General features: G+C 45.0%; 2 protein-coding genes across 2 annotated transcripts in view; one reads left to right on the forward strand and one right to left on the reverse strand.

The window, feature by feature from the left end:
- itpk1a (inositol-tetrakisphosphate 1-kinase a) overlaps positions 1–10166 on the forward strand; it is a 23694-nt gene extending 13528 nt beyond the window's left edge. Inside the window, exons 6-11 of the mRNA XM_012823884.3 lie at positions 2255–2353; positions 2966–3006; positions 4675–4840; positions 6306–6373; positions 6579–6741; positions 8553–10166. Coding sequence (XP_012679338.1) covers positions 2255–2353; positions 2966–3006; positions 4675–4840; positions 6306–6373; positions 6579–6741; positions 8553–8878 — 863 coding nt within the window. The 3' untranslated portion in view covers positions 8879–10166. The remainder of the gene's footprint in view (positions 1–2254; positions 2354–2965; positions 3007–4674; positions 4841–6305; positions 6374–6578; positions 6742–8552) is intronic.
- Positions 10167–11191: 1025 nt separating this feature from the next.
- Positions 11192–12500, reverse strand: part of chga (chromogranin A) — a 12186-nt gene continuing 10877 nt past the window's right edge. Inside the window, exons 7-8 of the mRNA XM_031581406.2 lie at positions 12146–12500; positions 11192–11937 (exon numbers count right to left, since the gene is read on the reverse strand). The exon at positions 12146–12500 is cut by the window's right edge and continues 94 nt beyond it. Coding sequence (XP_031437266.1) covers positions 11854–11937; positions 12146–12500 — 439 coding nt within the window. The 3' untranslated portion in view covers positions 11192–11853. The remainder of the gene's footprint in view (positions 11938–12145) is intronic.

Genomic DNA, 12500 nt, shown 5'->3' on the forward strand with positions numbered 1-12500 from the left:
ATGACCATAATTAGCTTTACTTCAGCTTCAGTGTTTCAAATAGCTGTGATATCATTTCTTGCCAGTCATGCAGTTGGTTCAAGGCACGCTTGAAAGGCTGTTCTCCACAGTCTGACGGCAGAGGGAGATAAACACGCATCAGAGTAATGGACTCCCCTTCTCCCTGCTTGTTTGCGCGTTTCAGACTTAATTGGCTATTTGGTGCGCATTTGTTCCACTTTGCGCGGGAGTGCTAAGATGGTGGACTCACGTGCAGGCTCACTTCCGTCATGTAACTATTGTTAAGTGGTTAACCACATCTGTGCTCAGCCCCTTGCTGTGTTCGTTAGAAATCAAAATCATTACACCAGAGCTTGCCTTGATGTTCTTATGTGAGAGACAAGCCCATACATAGATTTGTTTTCATTAGGATTCCAAGATTCAATTAACTACACTAAGAGCCGCAGATATTAGCGGGAGAGAAAATATACACACACATCCATAGTTTTACCATGTTTCCATGGATGAAAGAATAATATTGTCTTGTTGACACCAGCAACCGAGTCACACAATGCCAAGGATATTAGGTAATAATTTGCACTCAGCAAGAGTGGGAGTAAGGCTTCTTGACTGATTTAAAGAGATGAATTGGGTTCTGTTTTAGGTCTGCCTTTCAGCTTGTGACACCCTGTTTAATATTTAACTCATGTTAGATATACATTGGCTTTTCTGCCTGTTATTCACACAATGGAACTTACTATGTGTGCCAGAATGGGACCACAGTACAGCACGTTTAGTTCAGTGAAAGAGTGTATACAATACGGGTCTATGCATACTATGGCATGGTCTGAGATAGCGAGAAAGTGAGGGAGTGTGTGTGTGTGTGTGTGTGTGTGTGTGCTCGTGTGTGCTCGACGGGGGTAGAGACACTCTGAGGAGTGAGAATGAGCGCATAAGCAGTAGCACATACAGTAAGTTCTTGTAACAGTGGCCTTGTGTGTCTCTGGAGGCTCCATATTGTCTGCTTGGGGGATTGTTGGTGTTTCGGTGGAGGGGGGGGGGGTTCTGCAGCAGTGAGATTGGGAAGGGAAGAAGGGTGTTTGGGGGGGGGGGGGGGGGGGGCTGAGGGGTTACAGAATGGCCATGGTGTCCCTCCCGTGCGGCGGCCATGCTACATTTCTCCATGGCTTTTCAAAACATGTGGAGTCAGGGTTACACTGAGCAAACACACACAGAGACACTTCACAGGAGACCCCAAGGACCCGGGGGGAGAGAGTGAGGCACAGAGAGACACAGAGAGACACACACAGAGAGAGAGAGAGAGAGAGAGAGAGAGAGAGAGAGAGAGAGAGAAGGTATGAGAGTGAGGCAAGACAGAACAGGAAGAGAAGAGCCCCGAGCAGAAGAGCCGCAGTCAGAGGGAGAGTAAGTAGGGGAATATTTGTGGAAACTCCACTACACATGGAAATGAAAACACATTCCCAGATAGATATATATAGTGAGGGAGAGAGGAAGAGGGAGCAGGGGGAATGACAGAGAGAAATATTGGGAGAGAAAGATTGAAACTGAAGACTCACTGCTGGCGAGGTTCATCAGTAGGTCTAATATTCTGAGCTCTGGTGCTCTGCTATCATTAGCAGAGCGCTGCTATCACGAGCCCTCAGGGAACCACAAACCACCGGTGCAGCGCGACAAGCCACCGCGCGCAGGCATGAAGAATAGACCCGTTCACAGCCCATGCTTGAGAAGGCGTGTGAGGATTACATACACACACTTGTGACACGCGTGCATTCATGAAGAACACACACACATGCTGTTCATCTCACTTTCTGTCACACACATTATGAAAGGATGTTATGATGTGCTTCCATATATATATATATATATATACACACACACATAATGTACACATGTTCACATACACACACACACACACACACACACACACACACACACACACACATACTGTTCATCTCACTTTCTGTCGCACACATTATGAAAGGAATTGTTATGATGTGCACCCCTATGCTTCCATATATATATATATACACACACACATAATGTACACATGTTCACATACACACACACACACACACACACACACACATACTGTTCATCTCACTTTCTGTCGCACACATTATGAAAGGAATTGTTATGATGTGCACCCCCATGCTTCCATATATATACAGTATATACACACACATATAATGTACACATGTTCACACACACACACACACACACCAGTCTCATCGCTTCCTTCCTTCCTCCTCCCCAGATGATCGGATCTGCTCCCCTCCGTTCATGGTCCTGAGGAGTGAGTGTGGCGGAGAGATACTGGCCCAACTCCAGCAGCATGACATCACCTTCCCCTGCAGTAAGTTCCTCGTCTCTCTACTCACCCCTCACTCGTGTACCCATCCACTATGAGTATGAGTAGCCTCGGTACCAGCACACAATCCCATGTACTCCATTAGTAAATGTAAATATAGTATATATACAGTACCAGTCAAAAGTTTGGACACACCTTTAATTTTTTTGAGAAGTGTTTTCTTTACTTTTATTATTTTCTACATTGTAGATTAATACTGAAGACATTTAAACTACGAAAGAACACGTATGGAATGATGTACTAAACAAAAAAAGTGTTATCTACCATGTAGAAAATAATAAATGTAATGAAAAAACTTCTCAAAAAAATTAAAGGTGTGTCCAAACTTTTGACTGGTACTGTATATACTGTATATATACATCTATTCATCCATCCAGGACATCCTAAATTGATACTATAGTATATTGATGATTATTAATTGGATAATATACACTGGAAAGAGCAAGTGACAAAGTGGTGATTCTGTGGCACCATATATTAACATGTAACCTTTGGGAATCAGACTTATTTAGTGTATTTATATGAATCATTTATATGTCTGTGGCTGTCACTGTTGGTGGAGTTGTTTCCCGCTCACGTCTCGTGTTTCTTCCCCAGTCTGTAAGACCCAGGTGGCTCATGGAACCAGCTCTCATGAGGTCAGTGTGTGAACACGTTAACCATTCATTCTCACTTCTCAGCACCGTCTGAACTCACCGGCTCACGTTAGCCTTTCATTTGGATTTCTCAACTCTGTCTGAACTGGCTGTCTTACATGAACCTTTCATTTTCGCTTATCAACAGCATCTGTCTCATTAACCATTGATATTCACTTCTCTTATTCTGCCCTGTTCCTTTCTTCCACCTCCTTCCTCTCTTCCTCTTTCTTCATCTTTTCTTCTTCGTCTGTCAAACAGAAGAATGATGAATGAATAGAATGATGAAGTTAATATGATGCAAAGAATTCATTTCAATGGCATAAGTAAATGTGTTCTTCTCTCTCTTTTGTGTTTTTCTCTGTCCCTCTTTTATTTCTATAGCTTTGCATTTTTCATCCTTTCTTTCTGCCTTTGTGTCTCAAGTGTCTCTGTCCCCACACTCTTGCGTGTTTGCGTAATGCATTGGAACACTGAGACACACATACATGCAGAACATGTTCTCCCTGCTATACTGCAAATTCCTGAGAAGGCGGCTGGTGTTTGCTCTCGTGGTTATAGTGTCGCCTGAGTAATGGCCATGAGCGTCTGTGTCACATCGTACAATGGCCAAACACTCCCCTCTCCAGCAGTGAGTCAGAAGATAGCTTACTGTCATCGTGATTCAATGGGTTACCAAGAATTCTCTCTCTCTCTCGCGTGCGTACGATCCCCTGAGAAACCGGGGATGGTCACTTCACAAAGATAGAAATGTCCTTGTATGTGGAGGAGTGGTATCATAGAGTAAATGTATAAAAAAGCTCTTGGTGGTGTTGAAATCTTTAGGGATGGACGAGATCGTGTTGCCACCCACTGATGGAATGGCTGATTAGCTGGGAGACCTGAGTTAACTGCAGAGCTGCCATAAAACTTTATGGCTTCAGAATGATCACGCTTTTCAACAGACCGATAAAGACTAGACAGAATACATGGGACAGAACATTTCAAACGGACAGAAAAGGTCCTCTGGGTGTCATGGAACTGATTTGTAGTTTAATTCCCAGAGACTGCCTGAATAGGTGATGAGACTTGACTGGTTCCGCTCATGATCTTGCAGGTCCATTCTGAGTATGGACAACACGCTTGTGTCTAAATCGAATTAACAACTGACACTACATTCTAAGCTGTAATAATAGAGTGTGTCCTCCTGATGATCTATCTATCTATTTATGTGCAATACACATGTAAATTGGACATCCCTTAAAGGAAGAAAGGCTGAACTACTACAAAAGGCCACTATATAGGTTCTATCATACTAAATATTAGCTCTGTATTGAATTGTTAGGGTAATTATCCAGATTTCCAGTTTTCAATCCTGGATTGGATTTAATTTTGCCATTGTGGGATGTCATTAGTTCTATCGCTGCTTGGTACATGAGCTCTTACATTTGTATTTTTATTTCTATGTTGAGTGTTCAACTCTTGTTTGTTCGCTGCCGTTTTTTTGCAGCAAAGGGGAAGCTTTTCACATATATGTTGGAAATATCACCTGATATAACCTAAATGCAAGATATAAGAATAGTCTCTTTTAACGTTAATGGCACATGAGCTCTTAAGGTTGGCTGTGCTTTGGCTGAGCTAAATGGCCATTCACTAAGCAACTCTCATTCAATCTGTGTTTGATTCTTTCAGATGGCCATCATCTTCAGCGAGGAGGACCTGAGGAACATCAAGCCTCCCTGCGTGATCCAGAGCTTCATTAACCACAACGCTGTGCTGTACAAAGTCTTTGTGGTAGGCGAGGCCTACAGTGTGGTCGAGAGGCCGTCTATCCGGAACTTTCCCTCTGGCCCGACAGGTGAGGCCTTACACTTCCTCTCTGTAACTAAGTAGTTCACCTTTGGAACCGCAGGCACCATTAGAGAAACAATTGATTATTCTAGATCAATACATGTTCCTATCTATCCCAGACTGGTTATATATTATCCGGCACCCAACCCTATGTAATTAGTCACCTGAGCCTGGCTGTATATTTGCCTCTATGTACACATCAGGCTGTGGACAGTACTCAAGTTCCTCCTTAGGCCCTTTGGGATAACTTTAACTCGATTTCCCCATATTTGTACAACACCTTTTAGCTCACATTCTTCGAAGCAAATTGCTGGCATTCAGCACCGTGTGTGGTAGTGTTGTCACGTTCCTCTGGTATTGGGTTTTCCAAATGATGGTGGCAGAATGAGTTCAGCATGTCTGAATGTAGGACATTCTCACCAGCTCAACAACTGCTAAATCAAAGGCACTATGCTTTTAGAATCCGTGCCACCAAATGTCCTGACATCACTGGAGCAACTTTCCAAACTGGCATTGCAAAGGGTGGCAGAAAATGTTATTGTTGACAGAATTTATGTGGCATCTTCATCCTCTGTCTGACTGTGGCTGAACCTTTCCTTTTAAAGATTATTTTTTTGTTCAAAGCGGCTGTTTATGAACTGTTTGAAGATTTAGCGACTCAGTGACCCACATGCGAAGTATTCATGGGATTCCCGAGTTCATTTGTAAACCGTTCGCTATCTCCTCTCTCAACAGACGATTCGTTTAAAGTGCTGGACTTCTTGTTGAACTTCATGGACACTGGCTCTAGTGCGAGTCACAACAGTCGCCATGGCGATGATCTAAATCAAGGCCACTTTTTTTCTGTGCTTGTGTGGGAAATTTTGCCCCCCTCTGGCCAAATGAATGGACTGCACAGAGTCTTAGGGACTGATAGTCTAAAAACAGCTCTAATAGAAGAGCAGGAAACAGTGGTCTGTAGACCAAGTTAGATGACTATATCCACAGTCAGATACACTTGTGTTAGATTGCCATGAGATGGCATTACTACAGTGACTAACAAGAAGCTTGATCATGTTGACCCTGTTGTCCTGAACAAGAAGCTTGATCATGTTGACCCTGTTGTCCTGAACAAGAAGCTTGATCATGTTGACCCTGTTGTCCTGAACAAGAAGCTTGATCATGTTGACCCTGTTGTCCTGAATTGTGTTCACTGTCTTCTGGCTCATCTCTGCTTTTTGAATACAAATCTACATAAGGACCAGGACCAAGGTATAGCTGAGAACACAGGAGCTTTGTAGCATTATTCATACATATTGCTTTGGCAAAGCATCGCATCATCAGCAAGTCTTTAACTACATCCTTCTCTAGAGAATGTGATTCGTGACAAACCTGGTACTTGTGTTTTTGTGACCTTCCTCTCTCTTGTTCTCTCTCTCTCTCTCTCTCTCTCTCTCTCTCTCTCTCTCTCTCTCTGTCTCTCTCTCTTTCAGACAGGAGAGCCATATCCTTCAACAGCCACCATGTCTCCAAGCCAGAGTCCTCATCGGCCCTGACCTCTGTAAGTCTGGCCTGCTTTCGTTTGAGTTCTGAGATGAATGTTGTTATTCTCACTGAGGGAGCTGGCTGATTCTGGAGCAGGTCCAGAATAGAGATCAAGGGCAAACCTATTCCCCTTTAAGCTGCTATCTGGATAGTTGTCTCCCCCCCCCCACATCAGTTTTGTCATTGAATGGTGTGTTTGATTATGTTTATTTACTTTCTAGAGGGACAATCTGGAAGGCCAGTCCCAAGTGCCAAGTGATGACGTCATTCAGATGATCTGCAGATGCCTGCGACAGACCCTGGGAATATCCCTGTTTGGGATTGACATCATCATCAACACCCAGACTGGCCAACATGCTGTCATCGACATCAATGCATTCCCAGGTGACTACCTATGCTCTTATCAAAGGATCTATCTTCCCCATTATCAATGATTAAACTAATCTGAACTTTCTGTTCTGACATACTTCGGGGACATACTTCAAAAGTTGTATAGCATGATTGCTGGGAGTGATCTTACGTACACAGTCATAGTTGAAGTACAGCGCAAGTGTTTGTTCATCAAGTGCTCTCTACTTTGGTCACTTGCTCATTATGAGAAAGACCCATTTAGCCTCTTAAGTACACCAGGTGCTTCAGCACTCAAGTACGAATCAAGCCAACGTCACCGAGAGACTAACCCCAGGAAACACGTACCCAGGAAAAAGCTCTCTGAACTTATTTCTTCACAGAGAAAGATAGTTGATCCATATATTTCCAGCATGTTTCCTTTTTCGCATGGTGTTATGGTGTTATGGTGTTAGCTAGGACTCGTGGACCACTTTAACAGAGCATGTTAAATGGTCAAATAGTTTCAGCTTAAGCAGGGCTAATGTTATGTGCTGGTGGTTACAGCATTTAAAGACCTCATCCATCAGTATTCTTCACATTTCTTCTTCAACTCCTTTCTCCAGCTAGTTCCATGTCAGTATGAACTAATGTGATTACACGAGGCCAGGTGGTGTTAGTATGGAACCACAGCCCAGGGTTAGGGTTAGGGTTAGACCATGTCATGCCTTTTGAGGAGGACTCGTGAGGTTGAGTCCTAGTGTTCACCAAGACCTCTGCACGCCTGGACATTAAGTGTCATTTGTGCTTTGACTTTTGACGAAATAATGGTAACTGTGATTTGCAGAGGTTATCTAAAGAAGGATTTCAGGAAACTTGGTGTGTTGTTTTCTGCAATTACTTAATGAATACAAAGTTAAAAGAGTCACATAAGACAGACTGGTTGGAGTAATGCGCTGTGCTAGTAAGTGCATTTCTCTCTGTGTAGCACTGTTAGCCTGTTAGCCGTTAGCATGGCACTGTCTATGCGGTGCCTAGAGAGCATGAGGAGGACTATTCTCCTCTGTCTTGTTGCCCTGGTGATGTTATGTGCTCTAAACAAACTGCTTGTGTGTGTATGTTGTGGGGTGGGGGTGGGGGGTTCTTTGCCAGTCCTCAATGGCGTGGGAAAGTGTCCCATGAGAGTTAAAGAGTAAAGCAACAAATTGCGTTATCGCAGTTCTACCCCCACTGTGTGTGTGTGTGTGTGTGTGTGTGTGTGTGTGTGTGTGTGTGTGTGTGTGTGTGTGTGTGTGTGTGTGTGTGTGTGTGTGTGTGTGTGTGTGTGTGTGTGTGTGTGTGTGTGTGTGTGTGTGTGTGTGTGTGTGTGTGTGTGTGTGTGTGTGTGTGCTCCCCTGTTTGTCTCTGCTGCCTTTTATCTATCTCCATCTGTCTGTCAATCAAAGTTCAGTGCTCAAGTGTAATGGTACATTCTCTCCGGTCCTTCCATCTATGGCTCAGGGGAAGGCCTGTTGAGTGTCCATAAATTCATTTCCATAATTGTGTTTCATGTTCTGTTTCCTGTACCTCTGTGCAGTTTCCTGCTCCCCTGTTGTAGGGAAGCCATCAGTGCCAGCTCCTCCAAGAAACGAAGGACATGTTTAATCCTGCCGCCACTGCCTGTACACAAATAGGTTCTAAATAAATAAATGCCCTGGCCAAGAAACAGGGTCCCCTAGAATAGCCTGCGATTGCGATCAGTCCCTCAGGAAATTGTGTCGCTTAGGCGGTCCAAATTGTTTTCATAATCTCAAATCACCCGAGCAAATGAGCCTCCAGGGGCCGTCTCTTACCCTCGGCGCTAAACCGTCTCTCTCTCCTTCCCCAAGGTTACGAGGGGGTTCCGGAGTTCTTCGACGACCTCCTGAGCCTCGTGACGAGCACGCTGCAGGCCCACGCCACCGTGGGCGGAGTCCCGCGGGCACACCCCTGGGCGGGAGGTGTGCAGGGACAGGGCAACCCCGCCGCCGTGGAAACGCTAGCCTCTGCCAAGCCCTGTGGCATGCAGGAAAGCGAGGGCGGGGCCTGGATCGTGGATGAGGAGGGGATGAGGAGGAGCCCACACCAGGGAATGGGATGCAGCTCGGGCATGTCAGCGAGCTTCAAGAAGCACTGTGCACCCTCATCTTTAGCAACCAAGGCCTCTTCCCAATGACCGGATAATGTGTGTGCCAGTATACTGTAAATGAGTGAGAGAGTGAGAGAGTGAGAGAGTGAGTGCGCGTGTGTGTCTACTTGTTAAACACCAAGGCCTTGTCCATGTTTAATGGTTTACAAAGTGGTGGAAGATCAACCCTTATTGACTGATCAGTCGATGCCATCTGACAGAGACTTTAAGGCAGCTTGTTTGTCTGTGCCAATAGGTTTCTTCAGGATTCTAACTGCAGCTTTTTGTTCAAAGGTTGGCAGTGAGTGAGGTATTCACAACCATTAACAGGACTGTGTTAGACATTAAGAGATACAAAAGGAGTATTGAGAATGAAAAGTTTAATTTAAGTACTGGATTCCATGATCTGTTTTCAGGTGTGAATACTTGACTGTATGATGTGTATTTTGCACTCTTGTGTCCTTGAACCCCATCTATATATGGGGATGAGTTGAGGAACAGACGAGGCACCAAATGCCTTAACAAAATGTTTCATTCCTTACTTCACTGCGAAATATCAGCACCATCATATTTACAATAATGTCTTCAAATCTGATATAGGTGAATAATACAGAATATTGGGTGGTATGGGAAATTAATTTGATGTGTGAATTTTGTACTGATTTGTAAATTTTGCATTAAGTTTAATTAACTTATGCATAGGTATGTAGTAGTCACTGTAAACCGCACAGCATATACAGTACATACTGTTCTTTTTTAGTAGTAGGGGAGCAGATCAGAGACACGTATACGTATACATTTATCATCACCTCAGCCACCTGACCTTAGAATGACATGAACATGATGAGGTACATGGACACTTTGTGTCTCTAGGGCAAGAAACTCGGGAGTAAGTCTGGCCCAGATCTGGCCCAGATCCGGCGCAGCTTTGCCAAATCCACACCGGAGGAGAACCGTGTCTGTTGCGGAGTCAGCTGCTCATATGGCAGACATAACCGAACAAGGGGAAGTCTGCCGTGAGAGACGGAGCGCCACCGTCACTATCTCTCCAACCACTTGTGTAATATGTACTTTTCATTTTCACGCGTAACCATGACAACTACTGTAGAACAACTAAGGTTACAGTGCTGTTCAACCCAAGCGTGTTTGCTCTGGCAGTCTCTGGATGTATAGCCACTGTATATACACTATACCTGCGTGTTGCACATGATATATGTGGTGGGGTTTTGTTCTTTGCACATTTCGTTGGAGCAAAACTAACAATTTTGGACATTTATGAATCAAGTATGAAGCAACAGGGGGAAATAAAGACTGTGCGATGATGGGGGAAAAAGGATTCTTGCTCTGTGGTGTGTGTGTGTGTGTGTGTGTCATCTTATCTTTGCCAAGGTGGAATTTGTATGCTAGAGGGAACCCACATACTCTCAGTCTGTCTGCAGTGGAGAGGAGGTTGCAGAGAGAATCGTGTGTGTTTTGAAGAGGATATATCTGAGAGTCCGACTGAAGCTACCTCAGCTCATTCATTAATGCAGGGCTGTGTGCGAGCCACGTGGCATGGCAGATGGGAGGTCTCTCAGCTCACAGCGGGAGCAAGTACTCCACCTGACCCAGGTCACGCCTCATGATCAGTGGTAGACACTTCAGGGTCAGAGGTCGGGTGCTCCGCACCATGTTGTGTGTGTCAGCCAACTGGGGGGTAAACAACTACCGGAGGTCCTCGCCCAGGACTTTGACTTAATGAGTAAAATCATCTGAATTTAGTGTGGGCATAGCCTAAGACTGAATGGGTAAAATCATCTGAATTTAGTGTGGTGGTGGGTTAGTGTGGGCATAGCCTAAGACTGAATGGGTAAAATCATCTGAATTTAGTGTGGTGGTGGGTTAGTGTGGGCATAGCCTAAGACTGAATGGGTAAAATCATCTGAATTTAGTGTAGTGGTGGGTTATGTGGGCATAGCCTAAGACTGAATGGGTAAAATCATCTGAATTTAGTGTGGTGGTGGGTTAGTGTGGGCATAGCCTAAGACTGAATGGGTAAAATCATCTGAATTTAGTGTAGTGGTGGGTTATGTGGGCATAGCCTAAGACTTAATGAGTAAAACCATCTGAATTTAGTGTAGTGGTTGGTTAGTGTGGGCATACCCTAAGACTGAATGAGTAAAATCATCTGAATTTAGTGTAGTGGTGGGTTATGTGGGCATACCCTAAGACTTAATGAGGAGCCTAAAATCGGTCAGTGCATGGATGGAGCAAATAGCCTACTGTCCCTTTAAATCGGAATCATTTATTATGACTCTGCTTAAAAGATGATGGATGTTTAGGGGGATTAGGGAGAGACATGACTAATTGCACCAAGACACGTTTGTTTTTAACTCTTTAGAATTTATTGGTTTTCTTAGCTAAATTTCATACAGATTGTAAATACAAGTATTTTTTTAAGTCTACGAAAAATGATCAATTATTGCATTTCTTAGAACCCTCTGAGCCTGAAAGGTCCAGAACAACATAGTTTCTTTAGAAAGAACGTAAGATTTTTTTTTATATTTGCATATACACAAACTCATTATATCCCCAAGTAGCTAGTTCTGGATTTCATTACAACATTACACACAGACAGTTTTATCATGTCGTCACAGAGATGTCGCGCGGTGCTCAGAGACTTTTCGGGCGAAGCGAGCAAGCGAGCGTACCGTTGTCGAGCGTTAAGCAAAGGCGAGAGCAAAGGCAGGCCAGAGAACAGCAGGAGCGAAGGAATCCGAGTTCCTTATTTTCAGACTGGGGTTTTCTCAAGACTCGTCCTTTCGAGGAAAAGAGAGGGAGAGAGAGAGAGAAGAGGAGGGGAGGCGTCGAGAGTGGCGGTCGCTCACACCAACAGGAGGTGGATGGAGGCCCAGGCCAGGTGGGGGCGACAGGAGCGGAGGGCCTCTGCCTTGCCGTGAACGCACTCGCGTCTAAATGCAGGGCAGCTAACTGGTAAAGGAGGAAGAGGAAGGTGGTGAGGAAGGACAGCCTGGAGGAGCCGTTCAGCCATGACGGAACTCGTGGAGTTTCTTAGCCATGTTCTCCAGCTCGGACTCGATGGCTGCCAGACTCTCAATCTGAGGTTCCTGATGAGAAACAGACAGAAAGAGTGAAATAGATAGAGCGAGAGATAGATGGACAGATATAGAGAGAGATCTGTTGCATCATTACCACTGGTCTGTGATGATATTTTATCATGCTTATGACTCTAGCTCTTATGTTACTGGGTCTTCATTGTAACCAATCAGTCCTATGACATCATGACCTCTGACCTACGAACTGTGACATCATTACCTCTGTCTTTCTACTGGCGCTCCCCTCCTCGTCTCTGGGCTCGGGCTCTCGTCTGGCCATCATGCGGAGCTCCGTCTCCTCTGGGCTGTGCTGAAGCCCCTGAGTAGCCTCCTCCTCTGGGGACTCCTCCTTAGAGTGGTGGGGCGCCCCCTGGAGCTGCTTGTACTCACTGGATCTCCTCTCCTCCTCCTCCTCCTCCTCCACCTCTTCCTCCTGCTCTACTTTAGCCCTCCTCGGGGCCTGCAGGCCGCGGGGCTGGTGGGTCAACCTGCTCCATGTCTTGGCACTGACGCCTCTCTTCTCTCCCTCTTCCTCCTCCTCCTCCTCCTCCTCTTCTCCCACGTGTTCTTTCTTC

Source organism: Clupea harengus, chromosome 15, assembly GCF_900700415.2.
Source record: "Clupea harengus chromosome 15, Ch_v2.0.2, whole genome shotgun sequence".
Classification (NCBI taxonomy): Eukaryota; Metazoa; Chordata; class Actinopteri; order Clupeiformes; family Clupeidae; genus Clupea; species Clupea harengus.